The sequence below is a fragment of the Alligator sinensis genome, unplaced genomic scaffold (assembly GCF_000455745.1).
Source record: "Alligator sinensis unplaced genomic scaffold, ASM45574v1 scaffold123_2, whole genome shotgun sequence".
Lineage (NCBI taxonomy): Eukaryota > Metazoa > Chordata > Crocodylia > Alligatoridae > Alligator > Alligator sinensis.
This window is the reverse complement of record NW_005841917.1, coordinates 601,165-622,763: the sequence shown is the minus strand read 5'-3', so window position 1 is coordinate 622,763 and position 21,599 is coordinate 601,165. Positions and strand designations below refer to the sequence as shown.

The 21,599-nt window shown below is 45.5% G+C and overlaps 1 protein-coding gene across 1 annotated transcript in view; it reads left to right on the top strand.

Moving 5' to 3' along the window:
- Positions 1–13,879: 13,879 nt before the first annotated feature.
- Positions 13,880–21,599, top strand: part of ISPD (isoprenoid synthase domain containing) — a 232,055-nt gene continuing 224,335 nt past the window's right edge. Inside the window, exons 1-2 of the mRNA XM_006018934.3 lie at positions 13,880–13,884; positions 14,363–14,470. Of these exons, the coding sequence (XP_006018996.1) occupies positions 13,880–13,884; positions 14,363–14,470 (113 nt within the window). The remainder of the gene's footprint in view (positions 13,885–14,362; positions 14,471–21,599) is intronic.

Here is a 21,599-nt window from a genome sequence, read left to right as displayed (position 1 = left end):
TAGACACACCCAGGGAGTATGATGTGGACCACTGTGAATTCTCTCATAGGCCATGCTGAAGTTAACTTAATGGTTAAATAAAAAATAACCTTGAGTGGAAATGGTTTAACATACAATACATCATGTTATATTAGGTCTAATTAATTCAGCTGTGTTGACAAGGACAGGGGTTTAAAACAGAGCTTTGCTAAATTTTTAGTCAATGTACTAGTATTCATGTACCTTGACAAAAAAACAACATGGAAATGTATTGAATCAATACAATGGAGAGGCAGGTTGTATCATTTTTACATTAATAATAATATTGGATTTTCTTACAGTGAAAATATATAGAAAACAGCTCTCTAAACTACTGGCAGTCCCTCAATGCAAGGAGGAAACTCTTCCAGTAAACAGGGGAGTAATTGGTGAGTTTGAAATCACTGAGGCCAATTCAAGATCTGCACGTTTGACTACAGACATGGCAAAACTCTCTAGGGCTAGGTACAGACAGTTAAAAAGCCTAAGGCTGAATCAATTCAGTCTTTGTAGGTTATTCTAAACTGGACAGATTAAATTGAAATAGAAGTAAACACACTTATTTACCTTTGATTCAGGAAATGCAGCTACATGCCTGCAGTGGCTTAGGCCAGAAGCTGGGGGGCGCTAGAGCATGGCTCTCTGGCGCACAGCCAGCATGGGCTGTGTGTTCACCAGACTGGGCTGCATCCTCAACCAGGCCTGCTCCCCTCTACCCTCCCCAACCCTTGTCAACCAGCCCTCACTGCTCCAGCTTGGGAGAAGAGGGGCAGGGCCAGCCCTGCTCTCTGAAGTGGACACCACAGCCCAGTTCGGGACTGCAAAGCAGCACCCTCATGCCCCAACCAGCCCTCCTATAGCACATTGAGCCAGTTTGGAGCAGCTCTAGGCTGGCAAGCTGATCCCGTGCCCCCTGCCAGCTGAGGCTGCTCTGACTTGGCTCAACGTGCTGTAGTCCCCAGGTGTATGTTCAAACATGGAGACCAGGGGCAATAAACTCTGGTGGGATATGCGCCAAAGTTTATTTCCTTGAATTAATTACATGTACAGATGTGCTCATGGTCTAGGATTCTGAGAAGAATATTTGATGAAATTAAAAAAACCTCACTTTTGCATCTTTTGAAAATAAAGCTGAACAAATTCATAATCTGGGAAATTACATCGTTATTTTGTTATTTTTCATTTCTGAAAACTGCCCAGAGCTAAATGTAAATTGGTTTATAATGGATGAAAATCAATTTTTCTCACACATCACTAAAAACATACTTAACTAGATGTAGGTTGTTTTGGGAGGGCTGTAGATATTCAAAGGAAGAGACATGTAAGGACGCAAGAGTTGCAAGGCTGGAGAGAGGATGTCATTAAAGTATTGTCAATAGAGGAGGTCAGAAATTTATGGTGCTTTTAGAATAAAGAACAGAAAAGGCTTTTGAGAAGTTTGTTTATTTATTTATTTATTTGCTACTAACAGTAAAGAGTCTGTTTCCTTCTCAGCAGCCTTGAAATCAGAAGTGCCAAATCCAAGTTCAGCCCTGTATTTGGATATAAAGCAGACTTGAATAACACCCTTGGAAATACCTAGTGAATTCCTGATAGTAAATCACCATCATCCTCCTAAACTTGACCTTTACATCCTTCCTGAAGAACAGCATTAATCATGAAGGGACTGTTCAACACATTCCACTGTGGGAGTCTTGTTGCTACAGTGTTAACCTGGAGGTGTTCAATGGAAAATTATAAGGAATCCTCAGTGTTGGAAAGCTTCTAGTTTCATGATGCATTTCCCTTCCCGTAGGCCAGACAAGGGGCTTTGATTTTAGTTTCATCAACATGCGTGTAAATATAGCTCCAGGTTAAAACTGAAATTTGTCTACAGATTTATGAGTCAAGCAGACATTCTGTCACTGGATTTGTTCACTTTACTTGAATATCACTCTCAAAACAAGAAACTTGCCTGAGCATCTTTCTGAAAGACATCCAGCCTTTCAGATCATTTCACATCTGAGTTGTATACCTGGATTGTCTGACACACTAATCCCTCCCCACTCTTGCAGGTTGTGTGAGTTATATAGCCAACCTGGAAGATCTCCAGGAGAGCTCCTTCCTCAATGCCTCCCATTACAGGAAAGCCTTAGCCTTCTACCCTTCCATTATTAATTAACTTTGGTTGGATAATACTGTTTCTACCATATTCCTGAGAATCTCTATATAAGCACAGGAATATGTAAATAACCTCCCCAGGAATATGCAATATTGCTTTTTAAAAACACAATAGTTAACATGCACAAAACCAAACTAGGTAATGTAACATGCATAAATGTAACATACCCATCTGAAAGCCCCTATATGTTATTGGAGCAGAAAGAATCCTGTTGTCATTGAGAATTAGGTCCATTGACTTTAATAGAGTGGTTTGTGGACTATGGTACTCTAGAACATATGTAAAGATAACTAAATTTGCTCTCTGTAAAAGACAGGTTAAAGAGGTATTGTAACTGCAATCAAGTCCAAAGCATGGCTCATGGGGGATTAGTTAAACCAGGGAGCAAGGCCTTAAAAGGAAGGATCTCACCTAATGTGGAAGTAAGGTGAAAGAGGTGTGTAAGGTTGTTTAGTAGTGGGATGGAGGGCTGCTGCGGAAAGCCTTGTGTCACAGAGCACGGAGGTGCCCTGTTCCTAGAGAGGGGAAAACTGCCAGGGAAAGAGAGAGCCCTAGCAGGGACTAAGGAGCCGAGCTGTGGGTTGCCAGGGCGACCAAAGAAGGTCAGCTGACTGAAAGGGGCAGGGCCTGGCTCCTATATAAAGCACAGACAGGAGGCCAGAGGCAGTTCCCTGCCAGCTACCAAAGAGGAAGGAGCTCTCTGCCCTGGGAGAAAGGGGAAACCTGATGCAGGGGCTGCATCTGAGACTTAAAGGGTCACTGGTAGAACCAAATGTTGTTTGGGCCAGTTGGCTTCTGTTTTGTTATAGTCGAAGGGCTTGTGTTTATGTTGTTGTTTGTTATACCGGTGGTTTGGGTGAGGCTATTAGGGGTTGGAGGAGGCCTCATAGGGACCCATAGTGGTGTGGGGGCCCCAGCGCCAGTAAGGGCGTGGTGTACGGGGTGCATAAATCCCAGCCCCAGAGCGGGGTGTTCAAGAAGCCCCAGGGTGCGCGTGGCGAGCCCCAGAGAGGGGGCAGCATCATTAGGGAGCCCAAGTGTGGGCACAGTGAGCCCCAGATAGGGGGCAGTACTATTAGGAAACCCAAGTGTGAGCATGGAGAAGGAAGGCCCAGGGAGAACAGGAAGGGGCCGAATAGGGATAGAATTGAGACAACAGTGATTCCATCGGCGAGGGATGGAAGCGGAGCCGCAGGTAGCACCCCCTAGCAGCGGGACAGTATGAGGGTAGCCTCCTGCCGATTAATACCAATTGATCAATTAATTAAGAACAAGGTGTGGCAGGCGAGTAGGCGGGCAGTTGCCCCAGGAACAGGTGTGTGGGCCACATTAAGGGTGGCCCAGAGTGGGCACCTGTTACACCTTGTAAGTATGGTCTACCTGAGTCCTGTAAATAAGAAGGTGGCCTAGCCTTTTCTCTTTGAAGATATAACGTTTTTTATTTTTCCTATGTAGTGATGATAGGTGAGTCATCCCTCTCCGGCCTGAATGACTGCTTTCTTTTTCCTGAGTGAGTCTATGTTCACCCACCAGCTTGTGAACTGCTGATTCTTTTTGTTTCTTTTCTGGTTGGATTGCAGTAAGTGGGGTCCCCCAGAGTTCGGTACTTGGACTGATGCTTTTCAACATCTTCATGAATAATCTCGATGTTGGGGTGAAAAGCACACTGGCAAAGTTTGCCGACGACACCAAGCTTTGGGGAAATGCAACCATGCATCAGGGTAGGCTGACAATCCAGGAGGACCTGGACAGGTTAGCTATATGGGCGGACCAGAATTGGATGCTGTTCAACACGGAAGTATAAAGCGCTCCATCTGGGCAGGAAAATTCCACAACAAACTTACAGGCTCGGTGGTGCTACGCTAGCTAGCACTATATTTGAAAGGGACCTGGGGGTCATAACTGACCATAAGATGAATGAGCCACCGTTGTGATGCTGTTAGCAGAGCAAACAATACGCTGGCATGTGTCAACTGATGCATCTCAAGCAAAACTAAGGGAGTTATTCTCCTACTCTACTCAGCATTGGTGAGGCCACAGCTGGAGGACTGTGTCCAGTTCTGGGAGTGTCCAGAGAAGAGCCACTCATATAATTAGAGGCCTGAAGAATAAGCCATACAAAGAAAGGCTGACAGATATGGGACTGTTCAGCCTAGAAAAGAGACGACTTGGCAACTTACAAATATATCAGAGGAGAACATCAGGGGCTAGGTGAATAACTAATTCACCAAATTTCACCCCAGAGGAAAAGGTAGGAGCAACTGTCATAAACTCCTAGGTTTCAGACTGGATATATGGAACAACTTCTTAATGGTTTGTGTGACCTAGACTCTGGAATAGACTCCCAGTGGGGGTGGTGCAGGCACCTGCCCTGGAGATATTCAAAAGGAGACTGAACGTACACCTTGCTGGGGTTATTTCATCCCAGCAGTCTTTCCTGCCTAGAATGGGGGGGGGGGGGGGGGGAAACTCGCGGGGAGGGGGGGGGGGGGGGTTGAAACAGTTACACTTTTACACATGCTCCCAGGCTGGGTTGGTGGTGCTTTAATTAGAGTGGCTCTGACAAGCCACTCTAGCTTCAAGCTTTAGTTGATGAGCTTTAATAGCAGGATTAAAATATTGAAAACTACTCTATTTCAAATGTAATCCATTGGAGTTCACTGTGCTGCTGCTGCTAGTGCTTGTACCAAGGAAGAATTCTTGGCTCTAGTGACAGATGCCAGTTTTTGCGTTCTAAATGAATTCATGCAATGGATCACTAGTCTATATCATTCCTTTAGACAAAAATGACCTATACTATGACTTCATCCCAACACTTCCAGAGCATGCATGTTAAAGTAATTATGCTATTTTAAATGAGACTATTTTGTATATGTGGATGAGTGCAGACCACTCCAGGAAATGAACTCTTGTGAAGTGGCAGGGGGCTCCTAGGGAGAAGTGTCATATCCTCCAAATTCTCCCACCTTCCCTTTTCCTGCTGCTTTGCCAAATACAGTTTGTTTGGCTGCTCAGCATGGGTATCTGCAGCAAGAAAAAAAGTTCAGCCCTGACCAGCTACCCCTCTGATCAGGCTGGGCTACTTCTCCAAAAGATATTGCCATGGAGGAGCCTTAATACTTAACAGCTGCAGGACTAATATTATTGTGCTTTTAAACTGAGGAACTTGAGCTGGGGGTAGAACAGGGTGGGCAATTATTTTGGCTGGAGGGCCGCTTAATGAGTTACGGTGAGCTGTCTAGGGCTGCAGGGGTAGCCCCACCCCTTGACAGCTGCCCTGCCCCCTGGTCACCATTTTGGGACCAGAATTCCTGTCCCTAACTCCTGATCTTTGCTCCAGAAGTAGTCCTTGGGGAGGCGGGTCTAGGAGAATAAATCCACAAATTGTATACTAAAAATATCAAACTTCTACTATAAAATTTTTAAACTTTTATTTCAAAAAATTTTGCCCTGATTTTTATGTGTTTGCATAGTGTCTATAGAAGCAATTGCATAATAGCTCAAAATAAAGTCTTACCTTTGTATGTTGTGTGGAGGAGTAAGGGGGTATAGGTGGAGGGTGCGTGTGTGGAGTATGGGTAGGTGTGTCTGAGGGGTGTGTGGATGTATGTGTGGGGTGTGTGAGGCTGTGGGTGGTATGGCCATCCTCTGGATGTAGGCAGGCCCTCTCACAAGGGGTATGGAAATGTGTAAAACGAAGATCTAGTGCTATTCACCAAGGGCCGGATTCTGCATTAGTCACATACTTAAAATTCACTTGTAAAAAATCTGATTAAAGAAACCCATAAATACATTCTGCACTTGAAGCATGTGAGTAGCTGCTCTGAGAGAGGCCCCCTTTTCACCTGCAGGTAAAGGCATGATTAGGTCTAATGGCTGATCTACACAATTGTGCCTCCTGCCATGCTCTCAGCCACACATGCTCTGCTACACATGCAAATTAAAGCTCAATAGCAGCCAGCTGTAAAGACAGACCTTGAAAATGTGTACTAACTTTATAGCTGGTTGGAGCTTTTTATTGTGTGATACCTACTTTGCACATGTAGCTGGTCCCAAGGTAATTGGGCAGTTAACCAGTTAATTGCACAATACCTCTAATATGTAGAGAGGGCCAGATGGATGGCTTGTGTGATTCAGGTTATGAAGATGTTCATAGCACTTGACCAGCAGTCTACTGCCGCTGTTGCTTGAAGATAGGGCAGTAGACCTTCCAGACTATATTGTCATCTGCATGTCTTCTGGTGGATCTCTGCAGCTTCTCTACATCAGCTGTATTTGCAGGGGCAAGGTGCACCCTGGTAAGGTATGAGCTGCTGAAAGGACAGCAAGATCTGGCACGAAGTGTGAGCATACCTTCTGTTGATTGGTAGCGTTAGTGTTACTTTGTTGGAAGAAGGGAATTTGGATACTGTAAAGCAGGGGTCAGCAATATTTTTGGGTAGTACCAAAAACACCCGCAACCTCAACTTGGAAGATGTTGGTGTGCCAGGGTGGACAGCGGGGGACCCACAAGAGGCCTGATCCTTGTGGCAGCACAGCTCTTCCTTTCCCTGAGGTATGGGGGCCAAGCAAAATGCCTTCATGTGTCACGCTCTGGCATGCATGCTGCGGGGGCTGTCTATCCCTGCTGTAGAGGAATTTAGAGTGCAGACAGGCTCAGTGTTGTGGAAAGGACTGTGTAGTATAGACCAGGCTTCAAACAAGAACACTGATTACTATTGCACAGATTCTTCAGAGTAGATTGAAATGGGTATTGTTAGTACTGGATATCATGTAAATAACTTCACAACTATTACTGCTAATATTTATGGAACCTAAAGTGGCTGGTCACAGACTCTTGGCAATCCTAATTTGTAAGAAGTGGTGTAACTGAGGGAGGAGGGAGGGGACAGGAGCCAGGCACCAGCCAGGGTACAGACTTAGGGCCTTTTTGCTAGTTACATTTAGTATGTGTTAAATGCACTTAAAATACAAGCAACCTCATGTTCAAGCACACTCGTACTGTAGCAGTTACTCTTCATGTAAGGAGTCTCTCTAGATTGTATTAGGTAACACACATTCAGCTATCATTGGATGGCTCTATGGAGATGATACAAGCAATCTGTGGTCCTCATTCAACTGTGACATCTACAGGGGGCCCATCTGCTGTACTAGACCTCCAGGTGGGCTGAGGCAAGCCAAATATTTCAGGCAGAAAGATCCTGGTTCTTTCACTTGTTTGGGTCCTTCAGGATCAGGTTGAAAGCCAGGTGCCTGCAGCCCCAGGGGGTCCTGGTGTGGTGCTGGGATCAATAATTGGTAAACTGTGCATGTTGGAAATCATAGTAAACATTACAGTGCAATTGCTTGAACTTACTCTAACTTTACTAGTGCACAGATTGAATATCTACCAAGTGTCCAGTGTGACAAGGACCTGAGAGGGGAATGTTGGTCACAGCAGGAACAGCACTGTGCTGCTTTGGGCCAGATCCTACAGCAAGGCAACCCACTCTCCTCCCCCTTCTCTTCCTGCTCTTTCGTGGTTGGCACTGTCTTTCCCCCCGACCCTTCTCCCCTCCACCTAAGTGCAGGGGGATTTGGTTAGGGTGCAAAACTTGTTAGTCATGCCACTAATTGTAAATATTTTATGTTAATATGAAATAAGCTTAAGTCCTTATAGAAGCTAATTCTTATTTGGTGAAAAGACAGTCTTTCTTGCTGAATTTGTGGAACAAAATTTCCTGGCTTGTTCAACATCCACCTTCCTGTTGCACAGCCTCAAGCCTCATTTGACCACCACAATACTCGGTTTATCCACAATCAAACTAAGCTTTTAGTACTAAGGAACTAAATTACCTATTAATGAAACTGAAGCAAATCATCCAAAAATGGAAATGTAGTAATAGCTGAAGCCTCAGTTATAGTAAAAATGTCAGGATTTGAGATCAACAGACGTTTTCCTTGATTACTCACAGAATTTTTGGAGCCCAGTATATGCACAGGAAAAAAGTAGTCCCTGCCCCAGAACTCTCTAGTTTTTAGAGTGGTCTAAAAATGCAGAGGTAGATTCAGTGATGAAAGCTTAGCAATCTGAGATCTTTTGATGGAAAGCACTATAAATAAGCTCAAAGTACTATCTCTTTCAGGTTTGTGCTGAGCAATGTATATATGCAGATTACAACATAGTCTCTGTCTCACTGCATGATAAGTGATGGCACCTGCAATTCCAAGTATCTGTACTAGTGACTAGTAGAAAGGCAAGACTGTTAGCCTGTGAGATCAAAAACATTTTTGTTCAAAGCTAACTGTACGCAATATTACACTTAATTTACATCTCAATGGGGTTCATTTTAAGGTCTGTCATCACTGAAATGTCACTGTTTTGCTGCTGATTTTTTTTTTTTTTTTTTTTTAAACCCAGATTTAGAATAAACCTGCAAGCATAAGAATTTGGCTAAATGCCTTTTTTTATAGCTCAATGTTAAAAAAAAAAAAAAAAAAAAAAAAAAAAAAATTGTTTAGCCATAATCACGGTACATAGAATTCAGATATGTTTAGCTTTCAGAATTATAGATCTTTGGTATTTTGTGTTTCCATTAGGAATTTTTAAATTCTTTGTCTAGCACAGGCAAAGCTTTAGCACCTGACTATTAACTCTTAGGCAGTCGGGCCCTCCCAGAGCGAGGCATTTACTCTTCCTATGTAATGCACTGGGATTTTTAAGTAAAAGTTAGAATGGTGATCAGAAGAATTTTACATATTGAGTGGAAATTTGCCCATGGCTAGCTAACAGGAAATATTAAGCTCAGTGATGTGTCTGAACTCTCACCCTTCTCCAGCATTTAGGTGACAGTGGAGATAAAGGCATATTTACTTCACAGTAAATTGATTTTCTCTGAAATAAAACTAGAGCAGGCACAGGACCTATAGTCTTGCTAAGACACTGCTCAAATCTAGGGTAAAGATGTCCTTGGAGAGAATTATAATATCAGTGCACACAAGCAATTACTGGTTCCTCTTTCACCAAGGCACTGTAAAATCTGAGGTAAATAACACAACGATAAAAGTGTGTCTACACCTGATTTAAGACTGCAAACTGTTGTGTCCCTCTATTCAGCATCCAGACACTGCAATCCTCCCGAGGATCAGCAATTGGCCATTCTTTCACTTCTTGAAATGTAGCTGGATGTGGTGGTGGTGGTGAGGCCAATGCCATTGAAGTCCACTTTTTTTGTAAAATAGTTTAGCAGCTGGGGCACTTGTCATGTGATGAGGGTTTAGTTTTCTATGCCCCCTAAATTGAAATGATAGGTTTTTAATTGAAATCCACTGTTTCAATTTAGGCTGCTGGCAGCTTGCCCCCCCAACCACGGGAGAGGCGGGCAGGCTCTGTCAGGGGAAGAAAAAAAAAAAATCGGGCCCCTTGCTGCTTCTGCCTTCAGCAGACACCTGTTGAATGCATAAGTAGCAAAGGGACCTGATCCTTTTTTCTGCAGAGACCACCCACCTCCCCCACAGCCAGGGGATGAGCTGATTAGCTACAATGCATCATTGCAAACTCAACTACAACAGAATGTAGTTGAGTTTGCAATGATGCAAACTCATCTAAAACCATGAAAACTGGTGCACGTGTAATGTGTGACACCATTAGGCCACACAAAGTGACACTTTCATCAGGTGTACAGTGTGACATCGTCACGTGTACAAGTGCCCTAGAACACCTGGCCAGGAAGTAGAGATGCAGGTTCAGTTTTGTCCTCAGCATGATTAAAACCCATTCCTCCCATCCTCTGGGTGAGGGGCCTGACTACCTGGCTAACCATTAACCTTGATGGAGGCACTTTCTACTTCTGCTGAAACTGGTCCTCTGCATGGAAAGGAATGCAAGAGTTGTGGTGTTAGGAGAAGAATAACACCTACTTACAGTGGTTTTAGGGCACTCCCTTGGAGAGGGAGTCTTAGGTTCTTGTCCCTACACATGCCTGTCTAAAAATTCTACAGACATTGGCCAAACCCTGCAAATAATCCTGGGCATCACATTTCAGGAGTCTTTTTCCCCTGTAAAACTTATATAAAGGATGCATCCTCCTCAGTTTGAAGAGGGAAGCACCCACACCTACATTTTGTGATGGTGTTATGTTGGGTATATTACTGAGCTGTCACTGCTTATTTCTGGGGTCTTGGTGAGAGACCGATACCTAGATACACAGAATTAAAGAAAGTTCAAATGCCTGCACTGTTACACAGTCTTTTTGGATGGCAATTTTGGGAACTAAGGGCCACTTGCTATTTTAAACTGGTGTACTTCTCTTTTGACTTCCCAAAGTTTGGCTTTCCAATCTAAGTTTTTAGTACAACTTCTACTACTCTGATAACCTTATGAAAAACTTTTTAAATGGTGTTTTTCAACAGAACAGAATGTACTTCTTCCAACTGTGAACTGTTTAAACCCAATTCTGTAATCTGATTCTAATATGTGCAATGCTGGTAGCATAAAGGTGGGGAGTGGTTGAGTAGAGAGATGCAAAAATAACAGCAGCTGTGCTGCTAGCCTGGCCACTGTCATGCCACCAGCAACAGACACTGGTACTTCCCCATGAGCAGCTACCACCCAGGGTGGTCAGGTATCCAGCTCATAGATTAATAGATTGTAAGGGGCTGGAAGGGACCCCACAAGATCATCAGGTCCAGCCCCCCTGCAGTAGGCAGGAAAGGCAACTGGGGTCAGGTGATCCTAGTGAGGTGACGGTCCAATCTCCTCTTGAAGATTTCCAGCGTACATGATTACACTACCTCTGGAAGGAATTTATTCAACCGTCTGGACACCAACTGTGAAGAAGTTTTTCCTAATGTTGATCCTGAAACAGTCTTCCAGGAGTTTGTGGCCATTACTCCTGGTTTTCCCTAAGGGTGCTCTGGTGAACAGATGTTCACCAAGCCCTTGATATATTCCCCTGATATAGCAGTAAGCTGCTACCAAGTCCCCTCTCAGCCTTTTCTTTTTTAGGCTTAAGAGACCCAAGTCCCTCAGTCTTTCCTTGTATGGCTTGCCTTGCAAGTCTCTGATTATATGGGTAACTCTTCTCTGGACTCTCTCAAGCTTTTCCATGTCCTTGTTGAAGTGTGGCGCCCAGAACTGCATGCAGTACTCCCAGCTGTGGTCTCTCCAATGCTGAGTAAAGTGGAAGAATTGCTTCCTTGGTTTTGCTTGAGATGCATCAGTTGATGCATGCCAGAATATTGTTTGCCTTGCTGGCTACAGCATCGCATCGCACTAATGGCCCATGTCTGTACTATGGTCTATTATTACCCCTAGGTCCCTTTCACTTGTGGTGCTAGTCACTTTGGCAAGACATGACTGAAACCAACTGAAACAGATTATTTACCACAAGGATTTTTTTCACAATGCAAATGGTACAGTATGGAACTATCAAGTTCTTCAACCGGTTTGGCTTTTTGTTTAATTTACCCTAAACATACTAAACAATAAATCAATAGTAATAATAACTTATTTCATCTTCTCCTCTCTCTCAGTACTTAATAAGATGGAGAAAAAAACAGTTACATTAAGCTTAATACAGTTAATATAGGCAGGGAAGACTACAGAGAGCAGTGCTGACCAATCTTTTTGGCAGCTGTGCTACAAGTCTCACCATGAAGGAGAGGCAGGTACGTTGTGCAGATGCAACCATGAAAAACACTTAAGTACCTAAATAGCTTTGGACCACTCGGGTCCATATCTAACTTGGAGCGACTCCAGGGTAATGGTTGCCAGGACTAGAAAATCTTGCCCTTAGTTCAGTGTATCAATGTATTAACATGTATGACTACACTAAAATGCGATATTACCTTCCAGTTAGTTAATGTCTCATTTTGCCATACACTGTTCCTTCATCTTGTGGAAACAAAAAATGGGACATGGGATATAAAAACAAAAGCAAATGATCAAGAAGTTACATCGATCAAAAATGTTTTTTGTGCAACTCTTTCGGATGAACCATGAAGAAAGAATAAGGCAAGAGTTAGGAGGGGGAATGGAGAGGAAGTATAGTAATGACATGAAAGAAAAACTGCCAAAGAAAAATGTGGCCACTTGCTGGTGTAGTAATAAAGTAGGAAAAGGAGAGACTGAAACACAAGACTACATGCTTTAGGATTAAAGAAAACGGTAGAATTGCCTACTAAAAAGAGAAAGAAAGAAAGACGAGTAACTCTGAGTTTAGTCATTGACCCTGAGTAAGCAGCTGAAATCCAGTGGCATCCAAGAAGAGATGCTGGCCAGTCAGAGATACTAGTCTTCAGGGCAGGTTGTGGGGGAAGATGTAGGGTATAAATGTGAAACTCCTCAACATGGCAGTAGTAAAACCACACGTAGTGCCACAAACAGTAATGTACAAGGCTTCTGCAAAACCAGAAATTGGTCATGGATGCTCAACAAAATTAAGAGTTAGGAGTTCCCAAATCTCCAGAACACTGTACAACAGACTGTAAGCAAGTATTTTTAGCAAAAATCAGTTACAAACTCACCACGCTTGTCATTTTAAATTCGTAAAGTTATCTGTACAGTGAGATGTATTAGAATCTTTAAAATAAAGAGAGATTAACACTGATATTTTAAGCTACTCAAATGGCAGGACAGGAAATGTGTAAGGAAAACATTCATATCAATTTATGCCATACCTGGTCCACTATATGTAGGTGTGACTTCTACATTTGGCATGCCTTCCTCATCTCCCTTTGCTTTACTCTCTTTTTTTTTCCCCCCTCATGTACCCTTTTGGAAGCCAGAATTTGGTCCTGTAAACTCATAAGGATAAATGGAATCCATTACTATTTATAATGCAGTGCATCATAAGATGAAGCAGTATGCCTGAGCAGCTGTTGACTGGAAGAAGCTATTTTAGCATCTCTCTTTCCTGGAGTCAGTGACTGGATACCAGTGGTCTTTTATGGAGGAGTCAAAAAGTTGGTGAAGGTTTCTGTTCCTTTGAACACTGTGAATCTTCATTTGTATCAGGAGCAGTGCTAACCTACTCACCCTAACCCAGTGGTCCTCAGCCTCTTTGGCTCATGGCACCCCTCAGAAAGTGCCAACTCTTAGTTTTTGCTCATTTTTTTTTGACTATGGAAAAATAACACAGCATTTTCCTGTTGCAAAAAACTTGGGAAGCCAACAATGGGTCAGAATGTTTTGAATACTATGGAATTTTTCATAATATAATCAAAGTTACTCACTTTTTCATCTTTCTTTTAGGTGGCAGTTCTACATTTTCCTGAACCCTCAAGCTTTTGGTCTGTTCTGACTTGGTAAAAACATACAGGATTTCTATTTGAAACCTCTGGGTTTATCTTGTGACTCATGTCTGCACATCTAACAATGCTAGCATTGTGCACCACCCCACAGCACTCTTGAAATGATCAAAAAGCACTGTAGGGTGACGCCCAGGGTTGTGTAGCCTCCAAGGCAGCAATTCACAACCTTGTTAGACTGGAGGCTCCTCTCAGAAATGCTGCCTCTTTGCTTTCAGGCGTTTGTACTACAGAAAAATCCTAGAGCCGTTCTGCTGTGACAAAGCAGAGGCGGACAGACAGAAATGTTAGGACACTAGGAGCACGTCTACACAAGATGCTAACTGCGCAGTGGCCTAATATTACTGCACAATAGTGTGTCATGGCAAAAAAACATGCCGATATGCTACTGCACAGTAGCATTAGGCTTCTATGCAGTTAGCACACTAAAAAGCTATGTGCTGGCACTACTGCATAGTAGCGTCAGATACTGCACACTGGTTTAGTACAGTTATACAAGCACTAAAGCGCAGTAACTATGGCACATTAATGAAGTGTAGATGCACCCGGGGGCTCCACTGGCCATGCCAACGCTTGGCTCTTTCCTATGGGACCTTTAACAGGCTCTCACTGAAGAGGAAAGCCCAAAGCCCAGGACTTGCTGCTGACTGCCCTTCCCTCAGCCTCCCCCGGCGGTGTGGGCCCTGGGGCGGGGAGGACGCGCAGGCTGGGCCCTACTGCAGCGCCGCGGAGACCCCGCAAGGCGAACAGGTGCCCGGCGCTGACGCACTGCCCAGCTCCGCCCCTTTGGAATCTGGGGGCAACGCTGGAACCCCCCGCTCCTCAGCAGCGCGGTTGCGCATGCGCACCTCGGGCAGCCGCACCACCATCCTCCCCCTCCCTCGAGATTTAAAGGGCCAGTGCGGGCGGCAGCGGGGAGCGTCTGGGGGCCGCCAGGCCGAAGCAGTTCTGCGCGCTGCAGGGGAGGCCGCTCGTTAGCCACACTGCCCGCGCGCTCGAGAGGTACCACCCCACGCATGCGCACGGTTTCACTCTCCCTCGCCAGGTTCCCGACCCCGCCCTGCAACTCCGGGGCCGGCCGCGGTGGGGGCGGGGTGCTAGCGACGGGTTGTTGAGTGAGCATGCGCGGGGGAGGCCGACGTCATGTGCGACCCCTGCGCCGCGGGTTGTGCCGTTCGTTCTGGAACAGGGAGGGGCCTGGCGCGAGGTGGCCCGGGCACTTTGCTGACGTGAGCACGGGGCGGGCTGGCTCCGCCCACCTGGAGCTGCCCACGTGCAGGACACGACGCCCGCTGCGGTCCGTGGGTTCCAGCAGGGGCCCTGGAGCAGGTGGCGAACTCCTGAAGCAAGTGGGGACATGTGGTGCCACCTCCAGCAGGGAGTGGAGGCACAGTGGCCGCAGGGGTGCTTTCTGCAGCGTGGCCCTGGTCTAGGGTTGCACCGCACTCACAGCTTGTTCCCTGTGGTATCTGCCCAAATGCCATGGGAGTCTGCATAGAAGAAGAATAATAGCTCATATCGGAGGTTTTCAACCTTTTCTGGTTGGTGTACCTTTGGCAGCTGGTTGAGAAGCAGGGAGTCCCGTGGCTGGTTGATGAGGGGGGCCCTCCTCGGCCAATCTATGAGCAGGGGTAAGGGTCTTCCGTGCACAGTGGTGAAACCAGAAGTGCTGGCGGTGAAACTGGATGCGGCCCTGCTTCTTTGTGCCACTGCTGCATACCCCCTGGGGCCTTCCCAAGTACCTCCAGGGGTACGTGTACCCCGGTTGATAGCCCTTGGTCTGTATCTTCTTTCAGTGGGTGTGTTTAGAGACCTAGAAAAGAGGGATTAAGGTTTGGGAGGGAAAGAATATTAGAAAAATAAAGCATAATTTAGAAATATCTTTATTTCTGTTGCTAGTAAGCTTTGGGAATGTGACCATTTTTCAGGCTGCAATATTGTATTTTTGTCCTAAAGCTAAACTGAGTGTGTAGAGCGAGAGGACTGACTTTTAACTCTGCCACCTAGCCAAGAGCAGGATCTGAATTCACTTGCTGCTTTAGTTTTGCTGTAGGGGTTAAGTAATCTATGCCATACTTGAGGTATGTCTGTGTGTGTGTGGCGCTGGGGTTTGAAACAGAAAGTTTCCTACCTACATGTGCAGGAATAGCAGCCCAGCTCCTTGGGCTCAGTAGTGCAGGTAGCTTGCTAAGGAATGCAAGGAGATCTCTTGCTTTCACCCGTTCATCTGCAAGGCTGTAAGAGGGCTGCCAGCTTAGTAAACATTTCAGACTTGCAGTATGTTACTTGTAAAACCTGTAAAAACCAGATTCTCCAAATTTTGGTTTAATAACTTCTCTTGGCATCACCCAACTAACTGCTCCAGCAACTTGTTTCTAGGTGAGTCACACAAGCAGAAATTTTACTTCCCTCCTTTGTCTTCTCTACCCCTTAACTATTGAATACAAATGCGCACACAAGAGAATTTTTTACTTGAAAATCAGGTACTGCATGGTGTTTCAGATTGACTGTTCATGTTCACCGATTTATTTTTGAGAACTTTGGCCTTGATAATTGTGTATTTTGTGTGGCTTATCAAAGGCATGAAATACTAGTATCTTTCTAACCTTTTGTTTGCCTAATGGGGAAGAAGAAAGCTTAATGTTTTTCCTGACCTTAAATCATTTCCTGTACCCATCCAAGCCCTTGTTTTTTTTCGCTCAGTTAAGTAATAGCTGGGAAGTAAGTATTATAGATTCATAGATTGTAGAGTTAGAAGGGACCACAATGGATCATTGTGTCTGACCTCCTGCCCCTGGCCGGAAAGAGGACCGAGGTCAGATGACCCCAGCCAGGTAACAGGCTTCCTCTTGAAGACCTCCAAGTTGGGTGATAGTACTACCTCTTTTCCAGATTCTGGCCCCGCTTACTGTAAAAAATTTCTTCCTAATGTCTAACCTAAATCTACTCTCCACTAGGTTGCACTCATTATTCCTAGTTACTCCCTGGGGCGCTCTGGTAAATAGCGCATCACCAGTTCCCTGTTGTCCTCCCTTGATAAACTTATAGGTGGCTACAAGGTCTCCCCTCAGACATCTCTTGTGAAGGCTGAAGAGATCCAGATCTCTCAACCTCCCCTCATAGGGTCTTTTACGGAGGCCACTAATCATGCAAGTGGCCCTCCTCTACACCCTCTCCAGATTTTCCGTGTTCCTCTTGAAGTGTGGCGTCCAAAACTGGACACAGTACTTCAACTGCGTCCTGACCAATGCCACAGAGGGGAAGCATCACCTCCCTTGATCTGTTGGTCATGCATCTGCTAATACATGACAAGGTGTGATTGGCCTTGCTGATGGCCTCGTTACACTGCCGGCTCATGTTCATCTTGGAATCAGCTATGACTCCAAGATCTCTCAGCCTCTGAGCTGCTGAGGAGGTCATCCCCCAACCTATAGGTGTGCTGGGGATTCCTCCTTCCTAGGTGGAGTACCTTATATTTATATTTGTTGAATTGCAACCTATTTCACTCTGCCCATTGATCTAACATGTCCAGGTTGTCCTGTATCTGCTCCCTGTCCTCCAGTGTGTTAACTTTGCCCCATAACTTGGTATCATCTGTGAACTTGGAGGGTGCTCTCCACACCCGCGTCCAAATTGCTGATGAAGATATTAAATAACACCGGTCCAACGACCGAACCCTGCACAGACAGAGAACAACCCGTCCACCACCGCTCCTCTGGGTGCGGTCCCTAAGCCAGTTGGCCACCCACCTGACTGTGTAGGCATCCAGTTCACAGCCTGCTAGCTTCCCTATGAGGATGTGAAACTTTTGAAGGCCTTCCTAAAATCCAGGTAGATGACATCAGCCTCAGCTCCTGTGTCAAGGCAGTGTGTGACCTGGTCATAAAAGGCTATAAGGTTTGTCAGGCAGGATCTACCTGTGATGAACCCATGCTGGTTTCCTTTCAGCATCACTTCCCCTGCTGGGCTTTCACAAATGTGCTCTTTGATGATTTTTTCCAGTATTTTCCCAGGGATAGAGATGAGACTGACTGGCCTAAAGCCACCTGGCTCATCCCTTCTCACCTTCTTAAAAATGGGCACCACGTTGGCTCTTTTCCAGTCCTCAGGGATGTGGCCGGAGCAGCATGAGTGCTCAAACAGCCATGCCGGCAGCCCAGCTATGACACTGGCCAATTCCTTCAGCACCCGTGAATGGAGGTCGTCTGGGCCGGCTGACTTGCACCCATCCAGCCCTTCCAAGTGCTCCTTAACTAAGTCAGCACTAACCTTTGGCGGTCTGGTGCCTTTTGGACATCTGTCTATGCTCAAGGTGGGGGGATTGTCTTGATCAGTACTTTGGAATACTGAAGCAAAGAACTCATTGAAGAGCTCCGCCTTTTTCCCTGTGTCAACCACCAACTGTCCTGATTTGTCCTGCAGGGGCCCTATGTTACTCTGTGCCTTCCTTTAGCTCACTATGTGTCTGAAGAAGGTTTTTTTATTGTCCTTAATTGTTGAAGCCAGTCTAAGCTCAAGTTCTGCCTTGGCCTGCCCAGCTGAAACCCTGCAATAGTGCACAAGGGAGGTGTATGCCTCCTTGGTGGCTTCCTCCTGCTTCCACTGCCTATAAATCTCTTTCTTTTCCCCCAGTCTTTCCTGGAGTTCCCTGTTCAGCCAAGGGGGCTTTTTTTTATTCCCCTAGGCCCTTTCCTGCGTAAGGGGATAGATTCCTTTTGTGCCCCAAGGATCACTCCCTTGAGAAACCTCCAACCCTGTTGGACCCCCATTTGCTCGATACTCTTGAGTTCCACCACCTCACTAACTAGTCTTTTAAGTTTACTAAAGCTGGCCCTTCTGAAGTCTAACACTTTAGCCTCACTGGATATTTTTCTCACCCTTCTCTGGATAGTGAATTCTATCAAGTGATGGTCACTATCTTCCAGGTTACTGCGTACTCGCAGGTTCCCCACGAGATCATCCCCTTTTGCTAAGACCAGGTCTAGCAAGACGCTACCCCTGGTGGGACTGGACACCACCTGGGTTAGGTGGAGGTCCTGCACACAGTGTAGGAACCTCCATGAGTGGCTTGTTTTGGCTGTCTGCTCCTCCCAGCAGATATCTGGGTAATGTAGATCTCCCATGACCACTGCCTCCCTCGCCTGTATGGCGTCTGAGAGCTGCCTGGAAAATACCTCATTTAGCTCGTCATCCTGGTGAGGAGGTCTGTAGTAGACCCCGACTACCAAGTCCTTTTCCCCTGGCCCCTCCTGGATCCTGACCCACAATGCCTTGGTATTTCCCTCCTCTACCCACGCCTTGATGATGGAAGATGTGTACTGCTCCTTAACATAGAGAGCTACACCCCTGCCTTTTTTTCCCACTCTGTCGTGCCTATACAACCTGTACCCCTCAATGCCTACCACCTAGTCATGCGTAGAATCCCACCATGTTTCAGTTAAGCTGACTAGGTCATACCGTGCGCTAGCAAGTAAGAGTGTGAGGTCCTCCTGCTTATTCCTCATACTCCTGGCATTTGTCTAAAGACATTTTAGCCCCCCAATGGGTGCTCTTGGTGCCCCAAGTATTAATAAGACTTTCTAACTGAAACTGAAGAAATAAATCACTTACCTTGGACAGCTACTACTTTTGAGAGCGAGTTTTCCTAGTAAGATAATTACAGCTTACCGCTACAAAGTCCCCTCTCAGCCTTCTCTTTTTCAGGCTGAAGAGTCCCAGGTCCCTCAGCCTTTCCTCATATGGCTTGCCCTGCAAGTCTCTGATTATATGGGTAGCCCTTTGGACTCTCTCAAGCTTTAGCATGTCCTTGTTAAAGTGTGGAGCCCAGACCTGGAGGCAGTACTCCAGTTGCAGTCTCACCAATGCCGAGTAGAGCAGGAGAATCACTTCTTTGCAATGGTTTTGTTGGTTTTGCTGGAAATGCATCAATAGATGCATGCCAGGGTATTGTTGGCCGTGCTGGCTACAGCATGGCACTGCCAGCTCATGTTCATATTGTGGTCAATTATTACCCCCAGGTCTCTGGTGGTAAGTGATGCGGGATCTTCAGTCCTGTTGCCTGATGAGAGGCAGCAGTTGCACAAGCACCCGTGACATGAGTTTTGCCTGTTAGCAGCTAGAGGGGCAGGGCCCCAGAACCCCCCTGTGCCTATCTACTTGACAGCTGGCAGGCTTTGTGGCCACAGCAGGCCTAGTAGCCAGGCCTGCAGTAGTTTCTGTCCCCACTATGCCCCAAGACGGACACAGTTGCACAAGCACCCGTGACATGAGTTTTGCCTGTTAGCAGCTAGAGGTGAAGGGCCCCAGAACCCCTGCACCTAACTTCTTGAAAGCTGGCAGGCTTTGTGGCCTAAGCAGGGGCTAGCAGGCCTGCAGCTTTCACCTTGCTGCGCCTTAACGCACATGGTGTCACGAGTTTTGCTTGTCCTCAGCTTGAGGTACAGTTTCACCCAGACCCCTGCACCTATCACCTTGAAACTTGTCAGGCTTTGTGGCCTTAGCAGGGGCTAGCATTCTTGCAGTTTTGATACCGCTGTGGCTTAACACATACACGTGACGTGAGTTTTTTGCTTTCAAGATTTTGGGGTGCAGTTTTTGGCAGGCTTCATGCCCTCCTAAGGGGCTACCATTCTTGCAAGTTTCATTCAGATCGGGTCAGAAATGACAAAGTTATAGGCTGTTTCAACCTTCCCCATTATAGCCTATGGGCAAAACACTGAAACGGCAAAAAATTTCAACTTGCCTCATTCTGTTACAAGGCTGTTTCGACTATATCTGTTTCATTTCAATTTTGCTGTTTTGACTTTGAAACGGTGTCAAAACAAAACTGGCGGCAAAATTTCACATAGCCCTACCGGTTTCTTGTCTTGCTTCCGTTACTGTTTGCTTATTTTATCCAACAGCTCTATTCTGAGCATCACCATGCCTAGCTCCTCAAAAATACTTAGGCCCCCAAGCTTGTGATTTTTAGGTGGGACTTACATTCTTGGATGTATTGATAATCTGTTGCTTAACCCCGTATAGACAGTAGTTTAACAAGGGGTGGAGGAGCGGGGCACTAACAGCAGCTGGGAGCAGGGATACTGCATTGCTGATGTAGCAGTAGCAGCAAAAACTTGGGCCAGGCAGACCACTCCATGGCAGCAGTAGGCAGGGGCTTTGAGTACTGCCTCCCCACCTCTGTGCTTGGTGCCCTCTCCACATTTGGTGCCTTTCTGGCACTGGGCAGCACCTCTCCCATTCTCAGGCAGGGTTTTGCCTAGGGTGCAAACCTTACCTGTGTACATTGATGTCTAAGCTTTTTCTGGGCCCTTTGTACACCATCACCTGCTGACTGATATTACTTCACAGCTAGTGAGCTTCTTGGTGTGCTAGTTCAAACTAATGCCAGGGGGCCCCAAAGGGTGAAGTAGCTTGCTCACTTATTAGTGGGATTCAGTCTTATAATGTACCCACAGGATAGCTGTTCTGGCTTTACTCTGCAATTAGACTTGGGGTCCATTATTTTGATGGCATGTTCAGTGGTTTTAATGGGGTAAATTATGAGGCTTTTTGGCATGCATTTCTAAAAGTAGGTCTATTTGCTGCTTTGTGCATATTTTTTTTTGTTATAGTATGTGTGATCATATCAGATTGAAAGTTCTACTTACACATTTTTTCTATATTAAAAAAGGAAATTGAGATATTAAATACTTTAAAGACTTTCTTCTAGACAATTTAAGTTAAAAAAAAATAGGAATTTAATAGCTTTGCTGCTAATCTGACTGTCCACTGACATTCCATATACCATTAATTCATTATTTCTTTGAAATGTGCCCATAATCAGGTATTTAGAAGTCAGTGCAGTTGTGTAAGGTGGAATTTGTGTTTATGAGAAGTCCATACATATTTTAGCAACACTATATTCATGTTTTTAATTATTCTTATGTTGTTTTTGATGGCAGGTCATTTTAGACTCCAAAGTATGGACTTTTCCTTATGTAATCATTCTGGGCAATCTATGCTCTTACAAGCATAGTTACACATCTGAAAATATAGCCGCACCCCTTCAGGAAGATCTTGGGAACAGTTTTACCTGATCTCAGTGGAAATGGATCTACCCACTCTTCTGTGAGATGAGATGAGGTGGACC